Genomic DNA, 24,550 nt, shown 5'->3' on the forward strand with positions numbered 1-24,550 from the left:
GGGGTATGCGAAGAAACCAATTTCATTGTGCTGTAGTGTATATGTGACCAATAAAGACTCATTAACTTGTGGGGTTTTTAAATGTGCTCTGGAAAGAAATGCTATATAACAGTGCCTCATAATAGTGCGCATATATATATATATATATATATATATATATACTTGCACTATTATGAGGGTGGGAGATGGTCAAAGGGTATTGATCCGTGTTCCACTTAATGTTTGTGGAAAAAGTGAAAACCACTACAACAAAATAATGTGAGGAAACAAAAGAAGTTGTGATAAAAGTCAAGTTCACAAAATGGATGCTGTGTGTGTGTGTGTGTTTGTGTGTGTGTGTGTGTGTGTGTGTGTGTGTGTGGGTGGGTGGGTGGGTGGTTGTGTGTGTGTAGAAGGATTAAAGGCTCCTTAAATTAAGGTTCCCATGTATATATTACAGTAGGTGACTAGGACAAGGAGTGACAGGAAAGAGCGAGAGAGAGAGAGAGAGAGAGAGAGAGAGAGAGAGAGAGTGGAGGAGGAGGTGAGAGGTATTTTTTAATTAAAAGAAGGCTAAAACTGTCACAAACCAGCTGTGGGGAAAAACCTGCTATTAGTGTGATTTTGGTACAGCCTCCTTGCAAGGCGTGTGCGTGTGTGTGTGTGCGTGTGTGTGTGTGTGTGTGTGTGTGTGTGTGTGTGTGTGTGTGTGTGTGCACGTCCATCCATCCATCTATCCATTTTCTATACAGCTTATCCTACAGGGTCATGCGGAACCTGGAGCCTATCCCAGGGCGCATCGGGGCCCAGGACAGGGTGTGTGTAGATGTCCTCCTTTGCAAAAAAAAAAGAAAAGAGGGTGTGTCCACAAAATTGTGTGTGTGTGTGTGTGTGTGTGTGTGTGTGTGTGTGTGTGTGCAGAGAGCATGCCTGGAATGTGTGTTTTCAAATCTGGTATTTGAGCCTGCCAGTACTTAGTGATGAGAATATCCGGTGTACTCATGTACGTTATTTTCCTCTGTGTGTGTGTGTGTGTGTGTGTGTGTTCGACTGTCTATTTGAACACACACATTTCTTTGAAGCAGATAGTAGCGTATGATATGAAATGAGTCTCAAAATGATAAATAAATGCGTGCACAGTTATCCATGAACTGGATAAATGCTGCGAATGCATTCAGTTCATCACTTCATTATAAATTCCTCATTCTTGTACAAGTTTAATAATGAGAAGTTTCGACACGGTAAAGTTAAGCAGTTATTTCCACCTCTTCCTAATCCTCTGATTCGCCCAAATCCGATCTCAGAAGTCTAAAGTCCAGCAAAAGTTTGTTCATTTCCCTGCTAAAACTCTTTTAATTACCCGCTGAGCTGAATCACGGATCACCAGAACGTGCTGGACTTCGATCCTCAGGCTTAACGCAGAGAACACCAGGATTACAGAGACTGTGGACTTGATTCCGTTGAAACCAGGCTTTTCCGAAAGAGAGGAGAGCAGCACCACCTAGTGGTGAAAAGTAGGACTTGCAGTTTATTTAGTCTTGACCCAGAATGAAGAATAAAATTGGCCAGATATCTGTGTATAGATCAGTGTATTGGTGCTGATCACGTGATTATTTGTTGTATATTGAATCCTCCTCTGGTGTAAGGTTTGTAAGGACTCGTGTTGTGATTAGAATCAACATTCAGTCCTACGTGCTTGCTGCATGCTGTAACACACTATATGATGTCTACACACACACACACACACACACTGTAGCGTGTCATCTCATTGTAGGGACCTCCTGGTGCTTTAGGGGAAGATGGTCGAATGGGGGCTCCAGGTCCACAAGGCCCTCAGGGACAACGTGGACAGAAAGGACAACGGGGATCGGAAGGAATTCCTGGGGTTCCTGGAATAAAAGGAGATGTAGTAAGTAACATACAGTCACAAAACACACACACACACACACACACACACACAGAGACATCAGACATTTACATGATATGAGAAATTTTACCAACGATATTGTTATAGTCCACGTTACAGTACATACTACTCTGTTCACATCTGGTCATGTCAATTTGCATAGCTTGTTTGTTTAAAATTTGCATAATAAATGTTGATTATTATGAGCTCATAGGTGCATTTGTGTATAACATATATTGTATTTCTGAGTTTCCACTGTCCGTAACATGAGCTTGTATTGTGTTCAGGGCACTCCAGGAATTCCTGGGGTTCCTGGAATAAAAGGAGATGTAGTAAGTAACATACAGTCACACAACACACACACACACACACAATCCTGGACAAGATGGCTCCACTGTGAGTGCATAAACGTAGTAATAAAAACTAGACCTGAAAGTATATTGTTTGCCATGTATGTCTTACTGTGACTGTTGTCATCTTGAGGGTCCTCGTGGACATGTTGGCCCTCCCGGTCTTCCAGGATTAGATGGCTGCGAAGGAACCAGAGGAGATCCAGGACCCGCTGGCCGTCCAGGACCAAATGGTGTAATCGGACCACGAGTAAGAAAAACGGATTAGCTTTGGCACATAGGAACCCCGTGGGTTTGGAAGTACAATGAATCTCAATTATTCAGTGACGTCCTCAGTGACGTCAAACGTAAGTGATAACAGTCGGTTTTAACTGTTGGCTACTGAGCATCGTATTAATGAGAAGACGATGAGAACGTAGGAGTAGCCGAGAGCTGAATACCTGAAAGAAGAAGAGTGCTGGAATTATATCTATGGCTACGATCTACATATAAGGCTTTAATAGATATTCGAAATATATTGACTGTGAGAAATTGTGAATCTAAAAGAAAAAAAAATACACACACATCACTGCTAAAACGCTTTGTTCTGCAGGGACACCCAGGACCAAAGGGACCGAAAGGAGTTAGTGCATGCAGATATTTGAGGGTTCCTGGTCAACCTGTGAGTGAAACATAAATCCTAAGCTATACTAAAGGCTTTTTTGTTTGTGTCGTTGTGAATAGTAATATTGCTCCTGACTACTGTTTCACAGGGTTGCAATGGACCTCCTGGTGATCCTGGACCTCGAGTAAGTCACCAAATCATCTGGCTCTATTTCAACACCGCATAGTACAGTGTTTTTAACACGACTTGCTCGTAATCAATTATTTATTTATTTATTTATTATTGTTATTATTATTATTATTATTATTATTATTATTATGTGGTCAGATGATGTCATGAAAAGGCTAAATCTGTCAGTGCTGTATCGTTGTTGTTGTTTTTTTTTAATGCAGATTTGGTTGTATTGAGTTATGGACGCGTGCTCGGTCAGCTTATCCTTCAAACTGTGCTCGCACGTTGTTTACAGGAGAGCACGTTAAATGAACAAAAACACTGACATTATTTGATTCATTTGACAAATCAAATTAATGACTTGAAAGCTGCTGTGTGTGCACTCGACACATCAGTAAGAATAAAATGCAAAATTATAGGATGTGCTGGATCAAGTGTTATTTTAGCACAAGCTGGTGATAATGAGGCTCTTAATGCAGATTAAACGGTTAAATTAAGCCAAATTTGTCTTAACTTATATTAATGTTACATCGTATTATTGTACCTGAAGACAAGAAAAATTCCCACACAATTTCCTTCTTCAGTGCGTGTTTTCTATCTCGGACTTTTCGAGCTTAAAGGCAAGTATTGGGGTTAAAGACGGCGGTATAGATTTTACTGAAAACCCCCGTCTTGGAGTTCTTCTCAATCCCGTTAACCTTTTTTCCCATTAAACTTCTACTCAATCTGGCAACCTTGGCTGCACAAACAACATGCAGCAGCTACTTTTCATAATGTGACCAGTACATTGATTTAATTTGACTCTGAATATGAGTAAATTTCCCTGCATTTAAAAAAACAAACAAACAAAAAAAAAACCTTAAGACTCTAACTCTGAATATGACTGATTTTAAGAGTACGGTGCAAGACATGTTAAATAAATGTTTGTGTGTGTTTCTGTGACCTAGGGACTTCCTGGACCTTGTGGCCCACAGGGTCCACAGGGGAACCCTGGAGATCCTGGATTACCGGTAAACCATTGACTCTGACTTCCTGTTTATTTTTGCAGTAATGTCATTTTAATAGTGAATTCTAATTTGATGTGCATTTCCTACATTTAGTACATTTAGGAACTTTCAGTAGATTTGGCAATATACTGTTACAATAAATTTATATTTAATCTTTGATATCTTCAACCATTAAATGACATTAAAGCTGAATTAGGAGCTTGATCTGCCAGTCTGTCCTGAGATAAAACTGCTAAACCTGGCAACAAAGATAATTTAATGGTTAATGTTAAACGACAAGAGAAATTTGGCACATTGAACAAGAGGCATGTCTCTCTCTCTGTCTGTCTGTCTGACTCTCTGTCTGTCTGTCTGTCTATCTCTTTCCAGGGTGGAAATGGTGCTCCAGGTGTACGAGGTGTTCCAGTAAGTTATATGCACATCCTTCACTTTTATCTTAATAATAAATCATTAATTTAAGAAAACTAGTGTGTAATTCTCTGCACTTACCATGATTGTTTTTCTCATAGGGAGACACGGGAAAACTGATTCCTGGTGATAGTGGAGATGAGGTGGGTTTTGTATATTTGTGCAGGAGATGAGGTGTGTGTGTGATGCGCATAGTGGGTGTGTAAACGTCTTTTTTTCAATTTTATAGGGAGATCCAGGGCCAAAGGGTGATCCAGGGCCCACTGAATTGGTTGAGCCACCACAAGAATTGTTCCCCAAAGGAGACAAGGTAAGTTACTTATCTAAATCAAGACACTTGTGTATCATATTCTTGTTTCCTTCTGGAATTAGTGGAGCTTTTCTATGTGTTTGTTTAGCGTGTGTGGCTCAGTACTAATTGCAAAGTAACCATGTGAAGTTGTAATATTTAACTCACGCTTTTATCCAAGACGACTTACAATTGAGACAGGACACGTCTGGGTCCAGGTGTCCAGGACAGGTTCCTTCCAGTACTAGTGGAGACTGTATGGAAGAAGAACAAAAACCTACGCAGGCACATCATGTACAATATCTATTGCCTGTGTCTCTAGCAGTGACCACTTCCTCATTCAATATACTCAGATAACTTGGATCTTGCACCTTTGTGGGGTGTTCAACGCTGCTCAGCTGAGAAAATATGGACAGCGTGCTCAGTATCCAGTGATCCAGTGCCAATGCTTAAACTCCAGAAGGGTAATCAGCCCATCTTTGACTGCATTGCTTCAATCCTAGCACTCCTGATGAGTTGTGCTTGGCAGCTTTGGCAGTCTTTGCCCTGACTTGAACCCCCTTGTTGTTCTGGTCCTCTGCCTTGGTACCAGTGTGACACACACATGCTGCATCTTGTCTAACACCTTACATTTCTTGTTGTGGTCTTTGAAACTCACTTATTTGGAAATGTGTCAAATATAGATTGCTCTGATCGTGTTTCATGCAAAGACCAGCAATCATCCAGTGCCTCATGAATCTGTGTGTCAAAGACCTGCCCAGATACCAGAGGTGTTTTTACTAGCATTTAAGCAAATGAAACCTACCTTCTCATTTGTGTCAACAGACCTAACGAGTTGGAGCACTGCCTGTAAGAGTTTTGTGCCCATTTAAATCTTCCATCATGGGCATTTTCACCTTGAGTGCAAAGAGCAAATGCGCCACGGTGTTAGCGATACAACTCGTCTATATTCCGGTTGTGATGTCCAGTGCAGGTTTGACAGCAATGCATTGTCCACTTGTACCACTCTCTCTGTACTTTTTCTCGACTTAGTCTCTCTAATTTCTGCATTGACTTCATTTCTATGGTTCCCCATTTACCATTGCAGCCATTGTCTGTGCTCTTATGCCAGATTTCCTCGCTCTTTAATGCATATTAGAGCTGTTTATGAAACTGGTCCACTGTGGAAAAGCCCAGTCACTTGCTTTGGATGATATCCCACAGCATGGGTCAGACAATTAAATCTGTCGAATTCAATGGAGGATGAAACTTTAGTCATGCCAAGGCAGCTTAGAAAATGAAGTGCCGAAACAGAAAATACATCAGGGTCTTGCCACGCCAGGCAGTTGTACTAAGCTACACCGAACTCTCCACTTCACTGCACTGTTGCATTGGCAGTAACAGGTCTCGAATTTGCCCAATGCTTGCTCGTGCGTCATTTACGTTCCAAGGGCAGTGAAGGGCGCTCATTCCCTCCTATCTCTTCTATCCACAGGGTTGAAACCGATATGATTTACTATATCATTTTATATGTAAATATTATATTATGACACGTTATTCACACACAATGAAAAGAAGACGTTAAAAAAAAAACAGTTATGGAACATAGACAGTGATATACAATTACATTTCTTATCAGAAAGAAAAGAAGATGGATGGATTAATGGATAATCTTGTTATTTTAGGGGTCAAAAGGACCTGACGGACCCCGTGGATTGCCTGGATATAAGGTAAGTGTGTTCATGCTGATCTAGCTGTTTGGTTACATGAGCCATTTCTTTCTATGGTTTATTCTAGATGATTCATTTTAGGTGAGAAATTAATAAGGATAAGAAAATCTTGAGCCAAAACAATAGGATTCTTCTAGAATTTCGGTGCTTGGACCCATACATGTAAAATATCACCATGGGGAGGAAGGGGAGAGGGGTATGTATGTATGTATGTATGTATGTATGCATAGCACTTGAGATCAAGTATCTGTGAACTGAGAATGCAAAAGGCTTTAATGACAGTTATTTACAATAATCTGAACGGGCCACATAGCACAAGTCTGAATACAAAACAATATTCTCCACAGATCTACTGACACAAGGAACTCAACATGGACCTGTGGTGCTCTTTTGAGGGATTTTATATGCTTTATGTTCAGTGACGTACTGTAAGTGTCTGTTTTCCAGGGAAATGACGGATCTGTGGGGGAAACGGGAGAGAAAGGTGTCGCAGGTTGGCCAGGACCTACAGTGAGTGTGAATTTTTATAATGCTTGACAATCAAACAGGTTTCATATCAAACCGTAAATAAATCAATAAACCTGGCAAATACTTCTTGTAGTGATATTCTTGCAGTAGATCTCTGTGTATTATGGCTGCATAGGTTTATAATGTGGCTTAGCGGTTAGAATATTTGCCTCGCACCTCCAGGGAATGGAGTTAGCATGTTCTCCCCGTGCTTCACGGGGTTTCCTCTGGGTACTCCGGTTTCCTCCCCCAGTCCAAAGACATGTGCTGTAGGCTGACTGGCGTTTCCAAATTGATTGTAGTGTGTAAATGTGTGTGATTGTGCCCTGTGATGAGTTGGCACCCATCCAGGGTGTCCCCTACCTTGTGCCCCGAGTTCCTTGGCACAGGCTCCAGGCTCCCCACGACCCTGTGTAGGATAAGCGATATGGAAAAAGGAAGGATAACTAACACAACAGTTGCATCTTAGTGCCTGATCTTGACTTTTACTCAGCTTGATTTATAATGTTTATTCAAATTCATCTGGATGTCTTATTTTACTCATTTCAAACTTGTTCAAAGGGAGAATCTGGCTATCCTGGGCATTCTGGCAGACAAGGAATTCAGGTACAAAGCTGTGTGTGTGTGTGTGTGTGTGTATTTATAGTGAGTTGAAAGATGATGTTTGTTATATGTATTCTCTTTATTCCTACAGGGTGAACAAGGAATGCCTGGACTCTGTGGTGAAAGTGGCTCCCCAGGACTGAAGGTTTTTTTTTTTTTTTTTTACCCTACCTTACCATTATTCGGGTTAATATTCCACGGGCCGTATTCAGAGTTGGTGACTTAAGTCCAAAATTTCCGTCGATAATGATGTCACTACGAATGAGACGATAATTGTTGAAATAAACATGTAATAGGAATCTAGTAAACTGCCAATAAAGAAAACATGCCCAATGTGTGCACTTAACTCAACTCTGAATACACTCAAGATTGTTCGAACATTATACAGTATATTGTAAATACACTATCCTACTAATGCTGTGTTTTTGTGAATATCTAACAGGGAATCTCGGGTGATCCTGGACCAAGAGGGCAAACAACATATTTCTTTTATGAAGCAGGTATAGCTATCAACCTCCTCATATCGCAGTGTGTGGGGTTTTCTTGCACTGGGGTGCATGGACTAGAATTGAATGGCTAATACTATTTGAATACATTTTAAACGGTTGTTTTTACTTCAGCATTTTCTGGCAAGGAATTCATCATGTAGAGAATTTACAGAGCTGATGAGCAATCCACTTCAGCTGATTAGTATAATGGCACAACAATCAGCAGTTCTAGAAAACACCGCAACGTGTTAAAGAATGGTACTTTCAAGGACTCATCCGAAAGATAATGAACTGAAATGGAGTCTATAGCAGTCAGGATCATTACGATTGAACATTATTGTAATGCTTTGAACATATGAGCAAAATCGCAATGATGGTGATTGTAACCTACTGGTCGTGTTTGACCTGGATCATGTGAAAACAACCCGAGATGCATTGTAAGAGAAATTTGCTGTTCGTTTGAACATCCTTCCTGGTGTTAATGTGTTGCAATGCATCTTTAAATAGTGTATCCTTGATCTTTGTATGATTTGAGTAGATGATTATGATTTTGTTGCCGTTGTTGACTGTAGGTTGTGTTGGTGAACGAGGATCTCCTGGGGCCCCTGGTGTCAAAGGAGACATGGGATTGATAGGTCTGCCAGGCCCTACTGGTCAAACAGGAATATCTATACCAGGTGGGGTTGTCTTGAGAGCTAAGTCAAGAGTTAAGATTAAAATTAAAGCAGCAGTTGGAGATCCATGATTCTGACTTTGGATGTAAGCGATTTTAGCATGGGTTAAGTACTAACATGTCAGCTTTATTTCCTCAAAACGCTGCCAGGAACCCCAGGCTGGCCAGGGATGGTTGGTCCTCAAGGCCTTCAAGGTGAAAAAGGAGCGCCAGGAAAGAGAAGCACTGAGCAGATCCCAGGGGAACCTGGGAAACCAGGGCTCCAAGGGCCAAAAGGGATTCAAGGGGATCCCGGACCCACTGGTAGGTTTACGTAGAGTAGACAGAAATGTGTACTCTCTGCACTACTGTTCATCCATCTTTCGCATGTATCTCGCTTTTGTACAGACACATATGTATTATTGTCTGGTTTTGGGATATATACAGTATCTCACAAAAGTGAGTACACCCGTCACATTTTTGTAAATATTTGATTATCTCTTTTCATGTGACAACACTGAAGAAATGACACTGTGCTACAATGTAAAGTAGTGAGTGTACAGCTTGTGGAACAGTGTAAATTTGCTGTCCCCTCAAAATAACTCAACACATAGCCATTAATGTCTAAACCGCTGGCAACAAAAGTGAGTACAGTCCTAAGTGAAAATGTCCAAATTGGGACCAAAGTTTCAATATTTTGTGTGGCCACCATTATTTTCCAGCGCTGCCTTAACCCTCTTGGGCATGGAGTTCACCAGAGCTTCACAGGTTGACACTGGAGTCCTCTTCCACTCCTCCATGACGACATCACCGAGCTGGTGGATGTTAGAGACCTTGTACTCCTCCACCTTCCGTTTGAGGATGCCCTGCGGATGCTCAATAGGGTTTAGGACTGAGATATGCTTGGCCAGTCCATCACCTTCACCCTCAGCTTCTTTAGCAAGGCAGTGGTCGTCTTGGAGGTGTGTTGGGGGTCATTATTATGCTGGAATACTGCCCTGCAGCCCAGTCTCCGAAGGGAGGCGACCATGCTCTGCTTCTGTATGTCACAGTACGTGTTTGCATTCATGGTTCCCTCAATGAACTCTAGCTCCCCAGTGCCAGCAGCATTCATGCAGCCCCAGACCATGACACTCCCACCACCATGCTTGATTGTAGGCAAGACACACTTTTCTTTGTATTCCTCACCTGGTTGCTGCCACACATGCTTGACACCATCTGAACCAAATAAGTTTATCTTGGTCTCATCAGACCACAGGACATGGTTCCAGTAATCCATGTCCTTAGTCTGCTTGTCTTCAGCAAACTGTTTGTTTCAGCAAACTTTTCTTTTGCATCATCTTTAGAAGAGACTTCCTTTTGTGTCGACAGCCATGCAGACCAATTTGACGCAGTGTGCGGTGTATGGTCTGAGCACTGACAGGCTGACCCCCCACCCCTTCAACCTCTGCAGCAATGCTGGCAGCACTCATACGTCTATTTCACAAAGACAACCTCTGGATATGACGCTGAGCACGTGCACTCAACTTCTTTGGTCGACCATGGCGAGGCCTGTTCTGAGTGGAACCTGTCCTGTTAAACCGCTGTATGTTCTTGGCCACCGTGCTGCAGCTCAGTGTCAGGGTCTCGGCAATCTTCTTATAGCCTAGGCCATCTTTATGTAGAGCAACAATTCTTTTTTCAGATCCTCAGAGATTTCTTTGCCATGAGGTGCCATGTTGAACTTCCAGTGACCAGTATGAGGGAGTGTGAGAGCGATGACATCCAATTTAACACACCTGCTCCCCATACACACCCGAGACCTTGTAACACTAACAAGTCACATGACACCAGGGAGGGAAAATGGCCAATTTGGACATTTTCACTTAGGGGTGTACTCACTTTTGTTGCCAGCGGTTTACCAGGTTGTCACATGAAAAGATATAATCAAATATTTACAAAAATGTGAGGGGTGTACTCACTTTTGTGAGATACTATATATATATATATATATATATATATATATATATATATATATATATATATTTGTGTGTGTGTGTGTGTGTGTTTTTATATATATATATATATATATATATATATATATATATATATATTGTAGGGAGTTAGCTCGGGGAGAGGGCAGAGCACAGACCCACAAGAGACAGATTTCAGTGATCAGGGGGGTTTTATTTTTAGCTTAGTGCGAAGTGTCCGACGTAAGGAGGGCGTGTGTGTGTTAGTGCGTGGGGGTTCGTGGGGGTGTGGCTGTCGCGTGACCTTCTTGAGGGCGCGTCGGGGTTCCCGAGGCAAGGGCAGGGGTCTCCCGTGCCGTCATCCACCGGAGCGTGCGTTTTCACCGACCGGTGGTCTCGTCCACGCTCACACCTTCGCGGAGAGGAGGAGAGAGAGAGAGAGAGAGAGAGAGAGGTTAGTGGTCGGCGTGAGTCAAGGTTGCCGTTGTACTCCACGTGGTGCGTTTGTAGGCCGCTGAAGAGCACGCACGGATTCCGTCTCTTCACCGTCGGGCTTCCTCCTCCTGTATGGCCGGAAGCGCGCCCTTTTATCCTCCTCCTCTGTCGCTTGAGTGGTGGATTTTTCCCGCCTGACTCCCCAATCGCCGGCCGGCGTAGTGTCAGCGGTCCCGCCCCGCCGTGACGGTCCTTCTGGCTGCTGGTGTGTTTGGCACGAGGCTGTCCGCTTCATGCCGGTGCAGCAGTTGGGGAAGGAGCGCCTTTCTTCTCCTGCGCGCCGGCTGTCGGTCCGTCGCGACAATATATATATATACAGTGAGGGAAAAAAGTATTTGATCCCCTGCTGATTTTGTACGTTTGCCCACTGACAAAGAAATGATCAGTCTATAATTTTAATGGTAGTTGTATTTGAACAGTGAGAGACAGAATAACAACAAAAAAATCCAGAAAAACGCACGTCAAAAATTTTATAAATTAATTTGCATTTTAATGAGGGAAAAAAGTATTTGACCCCCTCTCAATCAGAAAGATTTCTGGCTCCCAGGTGTCTTTTATCCAGGTAACGAGCTGAGATTAGGAGCACACTCTTAAAGGGAGTGCTCCTAATATCAGTTTGTTACCTGTATAAAAGACACCTGTCCACAGAAGCAATCAATCAATCAGATTCCAAACTCTCCACCATGGCCAAGACCAAAGAACTCTCCAAGGATGTCAGGGACAAGACTGTAGACCTACACAAGTCTGGAATGGGCTACAAGACCATTGCCAAGCAGCTTGGTGAGAAGGGGACAACAGTTGGTGCGATTATTCGCAAATGGAAGAAGCACAAAAGAACTGTCGATCTCCTTCGGCCTGGGGCTCCATGCAAGATCTCACCTCGTGGAGTTGCATTGATCATGAGAACAGTGAGGAATCAGCCCAGAACTACACGGGAGGATCTTGTCAATGATCTCAAGGCAGCTGGGACCATAGTCACCAAGAAAACAATTGGTAACACACTACGCCGTGAAGGACTGAAATCCTGCAGCGCGCGCAAGGTCCGCTGCTCAAGAAAGCACATATACATGCCCGTCTGAAGTTCGCCAATGAACATCTAAATGATTCAGAGGACAACTGGGTGAAAGTGTTGAGGTCAGATGAGACCAAAATGGAGCTCTTTGGCATCAACTCAACTCGCCGTGTTTGGAGGAGGAGGAATGCTGCCTATGACCCCTGGAACACCATCCCCACCGTCAAACATGGAGGTGGAAACATTATGCTTTTCGAGTGTTTCTCTGCTAAGGGGACAGGACAACTTCACCGCATCAAAGGGACGATGGACGGGGCCATGTACTGTCAAATCTTGGGTGAAAACCTCCTTCCCTCAGACAGGGCATTGAAAATGGGTCGTGGATTGATATTCCAGCATGACAATGACCCAAAACACACGGCCAAGGCAACAAAGGAGTGGCTCAAGAAGAAGCACATTAAGGTCCTGGAGTGACCTAGCCAGTCTCCAGACCTTAATCCCATAGAAAATCTGTGGAGAGAGCTGAAGGTTCGAGTTGCCAAATGTCAGCCTCGAAACCTTAATGACTTGGAGAAGATCTGCAAAGAGGAGTGGGACAAAATCCCTCCTGAGATGTGTGCAAACCTGGTGGCCAACTACAAGAAACGTCTGACCTCTGTGATTGCCAACAAGGGTTTTTAAACCAAGTACTAAGTCATGTTTTGCAGAGGGGTCAAATACTTTTTTCCCTCATTAAAATGCAAATCAATTTATAACATTTTTGACGTGCGTTTTTCTGGATTTTTTTGTTGTTATTCTGTCTCTCACTGTTCAAATAAATCTATCATTAAAGTTATAGACGGATCATTTCTTGGTCAGTGGGCAAACGTACAAAATCAGCAGGGGATCAAATACTTTTTTCCCCCACTGTATAATATTTGTATTGAACTTTTTTCAAACCATATCTCACTGGGCTTTAGTATGTTTTGATTATAGTATATGTTTTGATTATTTAAATGAATATTTTGGTGATCCGATGTGTTCTTCTGCCTCTGTAGTCCATCCAATGCTTTTCTGCTTTCCACACTTGTATAGAGTGGTTGTTTGAGTTGCTCTAGCCTTTCTCTCAGCTCAAACAAGTCTCCTCTGTCCTCTCTCATCAACTCAACTCAACATCAATGGATGTTTTTTTTTTGTTTTGTCTTTCTCGCCATTCTGCATTTTGATATTTTGGTGATTTCAATCCAACTCCATCCAATCCAGATGCCATGACATTAGCCTAAATTAACCCAATTTCCAACTCAAATTTCTTATATTCAACTCAATTTTGGCTTTATACTACAATTAATACACAGCATCCAATTTATTAGGGAATCAGAACCAGAGTTCAAAGCAGGTATGAGAGCAAAGGCGGATGAGGTAATCATAGGCACGTTCATGTTCATATGTCACGTATCAATAAGAATTAGATCAATCACGAGTCAAGAACCAACCACAGAAGAGACGCTGCAACAGGCCAATGATGGGACAGGCAGGACTGACACAAAACAGGTGAACACGATCAGGTAACAACCCAAAGACAGGACAAGGGTGGAGACAAGACTGAAACAGAAAAACAAATGACACGAAAGCTGGGAACTGCAACAACCACTGATATTGGGAATTTGTGACCGAATGCTATATCGTATTCAAATTAGCTGTAAACAAATAACAATATGGCTGTAAAGAATATAAGAATCTGAGTCTACTTAATTGTTGTCCTGCTTTAGTGCTAGCTCTAGTCCACTTAGATGCCTTAACTTTGAGATACTTTAAGTTTAATATGTGTGTGTGTGTGTGTGTGTGCCTGTGTGCGTGTGTGTGTGGTAGGATACTCCTGCATCCCTGGCCAAAGAGGAGTTCCTGGAATCACAGGAGATAAAGGTCCATCTGGTTCTAAAGGCAATGAAGGGAAACAAGGTGATGCAACCACAACATTCTCACAACCATAAGCAGAGATGTGAATATTTTCATAGGGTAACTGTTAATATGAATAGCACTAAGTCATGTCATTAGACCGTAGGTGTTTACGAAGACTTACAGTATTCTATCATCAATGAGGAAGAAGTGACACGTAAATAATTCACCCCAGGGGGCAGGATGTGATGCGGCAGAGTGCGCAAGCCGAATGGCACTACCCCCTACTACCGAAGTGCATCATTTTCGTATAACAACAGGGCTGGAGTATGTTCTACTTGAACCATAGCGTAACCATTTGCCAGTGTTTACGTATAATTTATGAATGTGCAAAATGTCACACATTTGAATTGTTTACAGTTAGATTTCTGTATTCTAGAAATATTTCGTTTTTGAAATATACACTTATCCCAGTGGTAATGTTCGCATGTGAAAACTGATTTCAGGATATAATAAGTGTTTTGTGTGGGTGTGATTTTACAGGTGACAGTGGTGACTGTGTTTGTGCGGTCAGAATTTTAAACGGCGTTAAGGGTTTCCCGGGTGAACCTGGCGAACCCGGTGCTCCAGGACTGCAGGGGCTTCCTGGTGCACGAGGTGAAACTGGCCCTGATGGAGAACCTGGGCTGATAGGACATTTTGTAAGTAAAAAGTCCTCCAAAAAAAAATCCCTTATTTAAAAGAGTGAATATTCATATATTAATATACATTTGAATATTAATTAGGATTATACAACAGCACTGTTGAATTCTTAAATTTGATTGGTCAGAAGGAGTTAATAATTGAAATCACAGGTTGATATTAATGCGCCTGTTTGAACATGCTATCATTTCTATGGTAACAGGTCATTCACAAGGATCTAATAAACTAAAACTAATACTAAACAGAGGTGTGTTTCACAGAACAGTGTTGTGTGTTTCACAGGGTTATCCGGGTTTTCCAGGTTTCAGGGGGCTAAAAGGAGAAAAAGGAAACCTGTTTGTGATGAATGTCAAGGGTGAGACATGTAGCACAGTGCTCTTGCAGGGTTCTGAGCATATTTTAAACTGAAAAATTATAACGTTCATATTTACTTTAAGGTCAAAAGGGACTGGCCGGCACACCAGGGACTGAGGGCAATCCGGGAACCAATGGCAGGTGTGGGGATCATGGGAATCCTGGTCCTCCAGGAGATTGTGGTCCAGAGGTTAGTTATCTATAGGTTGTGGTAAAAGTATTGTGCAAATGAACAGTAAGAAGGTGAGATCAACACAAATAGGTGAAATTTGCAAAATATGACAAATAGATGGTAGATTTATGGATGGATGGATGGATGGATGGATGGTATATCTTGGGAAAGGGATTATCAATGGCTAGATCAAGGATTTCTCGATGTCTAAAGAAATATGCTTGACATAGCAGTTCTTCTTCACACTTACAGATGATTATTCCTTTTTAAGGGTGAAAGTTTTACAGGTCTTCCTGGTGATCGAGGTTGTCCAGGAAATATGGGTTTCAAAGGTGCAAGAGGTCCCTGTGGACCACAAGGCTCAGGCATTCCTGGGTCAGTAGGTCATCGAGGACATGAAGGTGACCAGGGACCTCCAGGACAGAGAGGAAATGTTGGGCGTAAAGGAAACAAAGGTAAAATTAACTTGTTAACTCTTTTCAGATTCTCATCAGATAGCGATGGTTAAATGAGAGATTTTGTGTGAAAAAGACATCGTCTTCATTCGTCTTCAGTAACCTCATTATCCTAGTACTGTAAGCGTCACACTCGAACTGGAGCCAATCCCAGTATTGCTGGACACGGGATAGGACAATTCACCCTAGCACCGTTCACACATATTCACAAACTCGTACCTTTGACCAATTTACTGCAGCCAGTCTGTGTATCTGCATGTTTTGGAACGTGGGAGGAAACCTGAAGAACATGTGAAACTCCACATGGAGAGTAACTCAAACCCAGGATCTAAATCTGGACCCTGGAGCTGTGAGGCAGCAATGCTAGTACAGGATTGTCATTGCTAATTAAAAAAAAAAGACCAGATGATTATTGTCCAATTGTCCAGTTTCAGGGAGTATGAAAGCACTCTAGCCCCAGACTCCTGTTCTTTGGCTGACAAAATTGGAACCCACCTCAAGGTTCAAAATGTTGGGTGTTCTGAGATGCTTTTCTGATCATCATGGTTGTAAAGAGTGGCTATTCGAGTTATTGTGATTTTTTTTTACCATTCTCTATAAACTCTACAGAAGGGGTGACCAATCTTATCTGGAAAAGATCGGCATAAGTGCAGGTTTCTCATTCCAACCAAGTAGAAGACACACCTGAGTCTATTGAAAGCCAAGATCAACTGATTAAACAGGTGGAATCAGGTGTATCTCCTGCTTGATTGGAATGAAAACCTGCGCCCACACTTGCTTTTTGTGGATAAGATTGGACACCCCTGCTCTACAGACTGTTATCTATGAAAATCACTGGAGATTCCTGCACTTTTTGAAATGCTCAAACCAGCCAATTTGCCACCAACAACCATGCCAACGTCACTAAGATCCTATTTTTTTTCTCCCATTTTGATATTTGATGTGAACTATATGTGTAGGTGAGTGTAGGTCAGGAGCGTTGAAGGAGTGATTAGAAGCAACCACTACAAAATGTGGAATCATTATGCAAGGCACTGTATGCCGAGTTCATTTTGTTTCCTGTGTAGGTGATATGCAAGTCTGTATACCTGGCAGTCCTGGAGTCCGTGGACCAAAGGGAGAGCTTGGTGACCAAGGTAGCTGTTACAGCAAAACACAATAGATACTCAATTAATAGTTGAGTTAATAAATAATAAATGAATGGATGAAAGAAAGTATGTCAGCTTGATCATAAAAGTGTGAGTATTTGTATCTTATTACAAGGAAAATTATTATTATTTTAGTAAGTCTCTGTTTAAGTACCTGATTTCCTAATACATTTTAATGTAACACTTTTATATTCTGTATAGGCTGCTTAGGAGAGGAGGGCAATCCAGGGCCTTGTGGGGATCAGGGAATAAATGGACCAAAGGGAGAGAAAGGAAACCTTGGAAATCCTGGTCCTAATGGCCCTGCAGGTAGTGACTACACTAAAGACAGAGCACCTGACTGGTTTCAGCAAAAAAGAAAGTTGAGAATGGTGCCAAACAAAAATGTCCAGACAAGACTGAAGCTGTAGTCAGAAAACATCATCACTGAAGGCTAGAGAACAATTAATACCTCTTGTGTATGGATTAAAGATGAGCCATATTCTCAAACTTTACACCTACAGTTCAAGCCTTGCAACATTACTAAACTGTGGACAATTTAATATTGCCTTGTTTCACTTTATCAGGGTTATGTGGATCTCAGGGGGATCCAGGAGACTGTGGACCTGTCGGAAAGAGTTTGCATGGGGAACCAGGGATACCCGGCAATACTGGGCCCACTGGGTTACAAGGATGCATTGGAGACTCATTGGTAGGAGAGCGAGGGCCAGTGGGCCCTAGTGGGCTCACTGGCTCTTTAGGACCTAAAGGAGTCCCTGGAGCCCCAGGGTCACTTGGTAGAGAAGGTAGGCATGAGACAAGCAAGCATTAATGCCATTAGATTAAAAAAAGAGAGAGAGAAGATTAACATAAAAACATTTTACTATACAGTTATTGCGTATATTTTTCTTAGATCTTTGGGTTGCTGTATGGTTTGTGCTTCTACAGGCTCTCCTGGTGTACCTGGAGCTCGAGGTAGTAAAGGAGAGCCAGGAGCAAATGGTCAGCCTGGGAAAGAGGGGTCTGCAGGCCCATGTGCAGTACAGTGTCCAGTTGGAACACTGGGGAACCCAGGACTTCCAGGAGACCCAGGCTGTAATGGAAATCCAGGTGAGAAGGGTTCATCAATGACTGCATCAATGTTAATGTCAGGTTATTTTAGAAAGTTAGGAATAATCTCTTATTATGTATTAGGAAACTGATATTCATCCATTGCTTTACTCCTTGAATACATGATATAAGAGGAGGTGGAAGTATAAATGTAGTCGAGCTAGTGCTGACAAAAATGTGACTATCATCAGCGTAGGATAGCAGCAAGCAGCAATCATAGGGGTCAAAGGACATCTTTGTAAGCAAGCAAAACAAATCCATTTGAAATGTTGTTTATGGCAACATCATATGGAATATACTCATAAGAAGTTAACGATATTATTTTGGAGAAACTTGTTTACAATCCTACTACGTGGTGTTACCCAGATGAGGAAGGCTTCCCTTTCCCTCTCAAGATGTCTTCCTCATGTTGTTTCATAGAGCATTTCCTTTCCATTGTTACCTCTGGCTTGTTCATTAGGGATCTAAATCTGCATCCAGATTTATTTAAATCTGCTTTGCGACATTATCTATCGTTAAAAGCACTATACAAATAAAACTGAGTTGAATCGAACGTGTAAACATTTTAGGCGAACGTGGTGAGAAGGGATGTACCGGACCACCTGGCATTCCTGGAAGGGGGCTGAAAGGTGATACTGGGAGACCAGGCCCACCTGGTGCTCGGGGATACTGTGGTCCTCAGGGATGTCAAGGATCAGAAGGACAGTCTGGAGATCCTGGTCCAAATGGATTGAAAGGTAATAGTTCATGTTCTAAAACCGAATCAGATTAGTGGCGGATTGATTGATTTCTTGTGCTAAAATGAGGGGTATATTCATTTCCACGTCAGCAGGTCATCAAATAGACCGTTCGATCCAGTATTTATCTCTTTAAGGCAGCAAATGATGTTTAAAATGTAAATGGAGCCGTGTTCCTGTCAGTTAAAATCCACAGTTTGCAAGCAACGATGTCAGTTTTGCATGATAAAATTGAAAATGATTTCATGATGCCACTCAGGTCATCCTGGACAACCCGGGTGGGACGGCTTATCTGGTGGCCCTGGTGAGTGTGGATGTCAAGGACCACCTGGCGTGAAAGGCGAGAAAGGCTTTGACGGGAGACAAGGTTGTACTGGCGTAAATGGAGAGGAAGGAGAGAAAGGTATGCTTAAAGAAGGACTACTTAGAAGAAGAAAAAAACTCCACCCTGAAACACATAAATGTGATTTTGGTGCTAAGATAGAAAATGAAAGGCAGTCAGAATACAAGGCTCAGTAATGCACAGTGATTATCTATGGCAAGACTTCGCGAAATGTGTGTGCCTGTGGCTTGAGCAAGGTAATGCCTGGACTGAAAAGGGGTAACAGTCAGGTTTCAAACTTAGCTCCTAAAACAAAAGCGCAAGAGCTTATTTTCTCACCATTTTCCAGCATCATATTATTGAGAAATCTCGGTGCCAGTAAACATTCCAGAATTGAATGCAGTTATATAATGTGCTTGCGCTAAATTACGGCAGCGTCTCATCTCTGCTAGTTAGGGAACTATGAGATGATGAGCTCAAGCCTGATGGAGTAGGAACTGGTTTTAAATAAATTATGAGAAGTACTTCAAAACCTGTGTTGTCGGTCCTACAGGTTCCCATGGAAATCCTGGGATGCCAGGAGAGATTAACGTGAATGCTGAAAAGGGGAAGAAGGGGGAGTCAGGAATGCCTGGGCAGTGTGGACTCCCTGGTCTCCGAGGTGAAAAACCTGAAAATTTCATTCTTCATAAGTGTGTCTTAATTTTTTCCCCCAGAGGTTTCAATGCATTGTGAGCATTCCTAAGTAAAAAATAAAATGCTCGGAGGCATGCTACTATAGAAAAATAATCAAAGAGTTACTGTTACCACCCTGAAGTCAATTATTTTCCAATAATGTCACATCCTGAAGTGTTTTATTCCTCTCACAGTGCAGCAATTTGTTAATGAATTAAAAGCAAACTTGAAATAATAGACCTCCCTCATAGACCACTGACTGAATTTTGGTTCATACATTCATGTATTCAATCTGATCACAAAGGTTCTAAAAATAAAGAAAAGTGTGTATTCTCTATCTCAGGCGATAAAGGTGAGAAGGGTGAACACGGCCCAGATGGCTTTTCAGGGTATCTTGGACTTCCAGGTTCTGAGAACGGCCCTCGAGGACCACAAGGTCTTTTTGGAAGGCCAGGTGGACCTGGACGCCAGGGCTTACCAGGGTTAAAAGGCAATAGCGGATTTACTGGAGAATGTGGAGATCCAGTGAGTTAATAAAGCATCGTAATTAATGTTTACATTCTGTTTTTTTTACACAGTATTCGAGAGACAACGTTATCTTCATACCTGCCTAAGATTAACAAGATGAAATAAAAGTGTAAACCCAAGCAAATCGATGATTTCTGATCCCAAGCTTGGAGTTTTAGACCTTTCTTTATAGCTATGATGAGTTTTTAGCTGAGTCTTAGTCAGAGATGTGAGACACCCAGAGTCCCACCAGAGTAAAAATCTGCCTGGAAAAAAAAAGCATGCCCTACAGTATATCACATTGAAATGTGTTGCTCTGTGGTCTTAGGGTGACCCAGGGTTGAGTGGATCTCCAGGAGTCCCAGGTTTCTCTGGATTTGATGGGCTGAAAGGTAAAGTGATCTATTTAACATAATACTAAAAAGTATAAACACGTTTTATTAAAAACAACAACAACAACAAAAAAAACAACATAAATAAAATGTGGCTTAATAAACGTTAGTCTGTCTGTTGGCTACAAAATAACGATTGACGATCGATGCATTTGGACTGAACTCTATGAATTGTTGTGTTTAACTAGGTGATAGAGGAGATTCCATAGGTACACCAGGACCTCCAGGTCTGAGAGGTCCATCTGGACAAAATGGCTTCCCAGGTAAGTGCATTGGCGTTATTGTTGACGTCTTTCATAAAGTTAGTTTTTGTGCTTTACATAGTACACTTCCTACTATAGAACTTCTATTAATTATTTATTAATTTATTTATTTTGTCAGTCTATTCCATAAATTATAAAAATGAAGCTAACGTACTGTACACAGTGGTCAGTAAAAATGTAATGCTATAAAATCAAAAGAAATGGCACCAGGGCCAATAAGAAAGCACAATAATGAAAGTAAGAATTTCACCCAAACATTTATCACTCTTGCAGGTTCTCCTGGAGATGAGGGAGATGAGGGAGAGGAGGGTCTGCCTGGTCAGTGTGGACAGCATGGCAAACCTGGTGCTGTTGGAAATCGAGGACACTGTGGACCCCAAGGTAGGCTTGTCATATTGTTCCTGAAAAATGTCCTCATCAGTTATTGAGTTATTGTCCTTTTCACGAATAAGGTTTTGTTGTAGAGTAGTTGTTAGATTCCAGGGATGGCTAGTATAAATGTTCAAGTTAAGCCCAACCCCTCCCTCCACCCAGTACAGCTGGGCGCTGATAGTCGTGCCAGTGGGCCTTAGACTCTTGCTTCATCTCTACCTGAAGAGAGCAATGCATCGGCACTTTAATTCTTTAGTCTGTCCAGCTCTCTCACCGTCTCATCTATACATTCTGCTCAAAGAGATGAGCTTTCAAAAGCTTCAACTTTCAACTGATCCCACTATCAACACCATAACAGTGGAGTTTCTGTTGTAACTCGGCGGAGCCGGGTCGTATAGCTGCATTGCATTCTCGGACTCTGAGTCCAGTGTTTGCTCTCTCCACTATGTCTACCTTGGATTTTTCATTAATATGACACGTAAGAAAAGATGTCATTGTTCTTTCGTTTTTAGGAACTAATGGTGAAACACAGAGATTTTCTAACTTGAACCTCATTGCATGCTGGTAATGGGTTCAAATCCAAAAGACTTTAAGAAATTCCACTCTGATAGATGTCACAGATGTTCGTTTCCTTCTGTTCTCTCTCTGTATCCAAGGTGTTATTGGTCCTGCGGGACCCAGAGGAAAATGTGGTGCCGAAGGTCCTTCAGGGCCTCCTGGACCTCCTGGACCTCCTGGACCATCAGGCCACAATGGCCCAAAAGGTACTGGTTCATTATTATTTATTGATCTACAATACAGTATCTCACAAAAGTGAGGACACTTTGCTACAATGTAAAGTAGTGAGTGTACAGCTTGTGTAACAGTGTAAATTTGCTGTCCCCTCAAAATAACTAAACACACAGCCATTAATGTCTAAACCGCTGGCAACAAAAGTGAGTACACCCCTAAGTGAAAATGTCTGAAATCTGAAAAAAAGAATTGTTGCTTTACATAAAGATGGCCTAGGCTATAAGAAGATTGCCAAGACCCTGACATTGAGCTGCAGCACGATGGCCAAGACCATATAGCGGTTTAACAGGACAGGTTCCACTCAGAACAGGCCTCGCCATGGTCGACCAAAGAAGTTGAGTGCACATGCTCAGCGTCATATCCAGAGGTTGTCTTTGGGAAATAGACGTATGAGTGCTGCCAGCATTGCTGCAGAGGTTGAAGGGGTGGGGGGTCAGCCTGAAAGTGCTCAGACCATACGCCGCACACTGCGTCAAATTGGTCTGCATGGCTATCGTCCCAGAAGGAAGCCTCTTCTAATGATGATGCACAAGAAAGCCTGCAAACAGTTTACTGAAGACAAGCAGACTAAGGACATGGATTACTGGAACCATGTCCTGTGGTCTGATGAGACCAAGATAAACTTATTTGGTTCAGATGGTGTCAAGCGTGTGGCGGCAACCAGGTGAGGAGTACAAAGGCAAGTGTGTCATGCCTACAGTCAAGCATGGTGGTGGGAGTGTCATGGTCTGGGGCTGCATGAGTGCTGCCGGCACTGGGGAGCTACAGTTCATTGAGAGAACCATGAATGCCAACATGTACTGTGATATACTGAAGCAGAGCATGATCCCCTCCCTTCAGAGACTTGGCCACAGGGCAGTATTCCAGCATGATAACGACCCCAAACACACCTCCAAGACAACCACTGCCTTGCTAAAGAAGCTGAGGGTGAAGTCTCAGACCTAAACCCTATTGAACATCTGTGGGGCATCCTCAAATGTAAGGTGAGGAGCACAAGGTCTCTAACATCCACCAGCTCCGTGATGTCATCATGGAGGAGTGGAAGAGTACTCCAGTGGCAACCTGTGAAGCTCTGGTGAACTCCATGCCCAAGAGGATTAAGGCAGCGCTGGAAAATAATGGTGGCCACACAAAATATTGACACTTTGGGCCCAATTTGGACATTTTCACTTAGTGGTGTACTCACTTTTGTTGCCAGCGGTTTAGACATTAATGGCTGTGTGTGGAGTTATTCTGAGGGGACAGCAAATTTACACTGTTACACAAGCTGTACACTCACTACTTTACATTGTAGCAAAGTGTCATTTCTTCGGTGTTGAAACATGAAAAGATATAACCAAATATTTACAAAAATGTGAGGGGTGTACTCACTTTTGTGAGATACTGTATATCTACAGCTTATTCAAAGTCTAAATGCAAATTACACTGGACTTTATACAGCATGTGACTGTGTTTTTTAAAGTACGTTTTTTGGGGGGTCTTTTTCAGGTTGTCAAGGGCCACCGGGACTGCATGGACTGGATGGATTAGAGGGTGTGAATGGTGAACCAGGGGCACGCGGTAAATGCTAGCATGCATGTTCCTGTGATGTCTGTTGAGTGTGTCCTTGTCTTCTGTTTATATAATTATCCATGATTGATGTATGTACGAGTGGTTCTTATCTTGTATATGATAAACTGTCTTTATACACGAAGCGTCCATGGGCTGCATTCAGAGTTGGCAGCTTAAGTCCAAAAGTATATCTACTACTACTACTACTACTACTACTAATAATAATAATAATAATAATAAACAAATGAGATGTGTTTCTCTTACTTCCTCTTTCAGGACTAGGTGTACCTGGGGATAGGGGGCCTGATGGTCTGACAGGTGAAAAGGGTTGTTCAGGAGACCCTGGGCCACATGGTCCTATCCAGCAAGGGGTCAAAGGCTATCACGGCCCACCTGGATTGCCAGGTGCGTACTCATCACAAGCATAATCCATTATATTTAAAAGGAAAAACTGGTCCTACTGGTCCATCGTCCTCAATAGCCACTTCTACTGCTACCTTAAACCTGTTACACTTTTGCGACACCTATTTGCAACAAATTTCTAAATAATGATGTATAGTATATGTAAAGTACATATGCATACGGTATAGCATGGATCATGTTCAGGTCATTTTGATTTAAGAACACCAAGGTGAAATAAACGTTAATGCACCAGATGTTGCCACAGACAGCCATGGCTGTGAGCCAAGATGGCAAAAGCCAAGCGGCTGTGCAGTCTGGTTTGCAGCGATGACGTACTCTCTCCGCTGTCTATCACAGCGACACTAGCCAGTTGTGAGCATCTATGAGGGTTGTGTATGAGGAAGGTGGTAGATAACGCTTTCCTCCGAGTGTGTTACACTGCCCTCTGACACAGCATGAGCAGCAGTTTGAGAAGGTGTAATTGGTTGGCTTCGTGTATCTCGAAGGAAGCGTGTGTTAATCTTCACCCTATCCAGTAAGTAGGACGAGAATTGGAATGTGACCAAATTATGGAGAAAACGGGATTTATATCGTTCCATTTATAACTGTG

General features: G+C 42.4%; 1 protein-coding gene across 2 annotated transcripts in view; it reads left to right on the top strand.

Moving 5' to 3' along the window:
- Window positions 1-24,550, top strand: part of col4a4 (collagen, type IV, alpha 4) — a 54,965-nt gene that overhangs the window by 20,391 nt on the left and 10,024 nt on the right. For both annotated transcript variants that reach the window (XM_017490514.3, XM_017490513.3), the window contains exons 5-39: window positions 1,754-1,888; window positions 2,173-2,217; window positions 2,369-2,485; window positions 2,828-2,896; window positions 2,988-3,023; window positions 3,958-4,020; window positions 4,387-4,422; window positions 4,527-4,568; window positions 4,655-4,735; window positions 6,379-6,423; window positions 6,871-6,933; window positions 7,492-7,536; window positions 7,625-7,678; window positions 7,976-8,033; window positions 8,594-8,698; window positions 8,845-8,997; window positions 13,981-14,070; window positions 14,551-14,708; window positions 14,992-15,064; window positions 15,147-15,253; window positions 15,507-15,690; window positions 16,758-16,826; window positions 17,040-17,147; window positions 17,405-17,623; window positions 17,766-17,927; window positions 18,497-18,664; window positions 18,924-19,067; window positions 19,540-19,647; window positions 20,005-20,186; window positions 20,497-20,560; window positions 20,749-20,823; window positions 21,097-21,204; window positions 21,852-21,959; window positions 23,476-23,547; window positions 23,815-23,943. In XM_017490514.3, the coding sequence (XP_017346003.1) occupies window positions 1,754-1,888; window positions 2,173-2,217; window positions 2,369-2,485; window positions 2,828-2,896; window positions 2,988-3,023; window positions 3,958-4,020; window positions 4,387-4,422; window positions 4,527-4,568; window positions 4,655-4,735; window positions 6,379-6,423; window positions 6,871-6,933; window positions 7,492-7,536; window positions 7,625-7,678; window positions 7,976-8,033; window positions 8,594-8,698; window positions 8,845-8,997; window positions 13,981-14,070; window positions 14,551-14,708; window positions 14,992-15,064; window positions 15,147-15,253; window positions 15,507-15,690; window positions 16,758-16,826; window positions 17,040-17,147; window positions 17,405-17,623; window positions 17,766-17,927; window positions 18,497-18,664; window positions 18,924-19,067; window positions 19,540-19,647; window positions 20,005-20,186; window positions 20,497-20,560; window positions 20,749-20,823; window positions 21,097-21,204; window positions 21,852-21,959; window positions 23,476-23,547; window positions 23,815-23,943 (3,475 nt within the window). The remainder of the gene's footprint in view (window positions 1-1,753; window positions 1,889-2,172; window positions 2,218-2,368; window positions 2,486-2,827; window positions 2,897-2,987; window positions 3,024-3,957; window positions 4,021-4,386; window positions 4,423-4,526; window positions 4,569-4,654; window positions 4,736-6,378; window positions 6,424-6,870; window positions 6,934-7,491; window positions 7,537-7,624; window positions 7,679-7,975; window positions 8,034-8,593; window positions 8,699-8,844; window positions 8,998-13,980; window positions 14,071-14,550; window positions 14,709-14,991; window positions 15,065-15,146; window positions 15,254-15,506; window positions 15,691-16,757; window positions 16,827-17,039; window positions 17,148-17,404; window positions 17,624-17,765; window positions 17,928-18,496; window positions 18,665-18,923; window positions 19,068-19,539; window positions 19,648-20,004; window positions 20,187-20,496; window positions 20,561-20,748; window positions 20,824-21,096; window positions 21,205-21,851; window positions 21,960-23,475; window positions 23,548-23,814; window positions 23,944-24,550) is intronic.

Source organism: Ictalurus punctatus, chromosome 17 (assembly GCF_001660625.3).
Source record: "Ictalurus punctatus breed USDA103 chromosome 17, Coco_2.0, whole genome shotgun sequence".
Taxonomy (NCBI): Eukaryota; Metazoa; Chordata; class Actinopteri; order Siluriformes; family Ictaluridae; genus Ictalurus; species Ictalurus punctatus.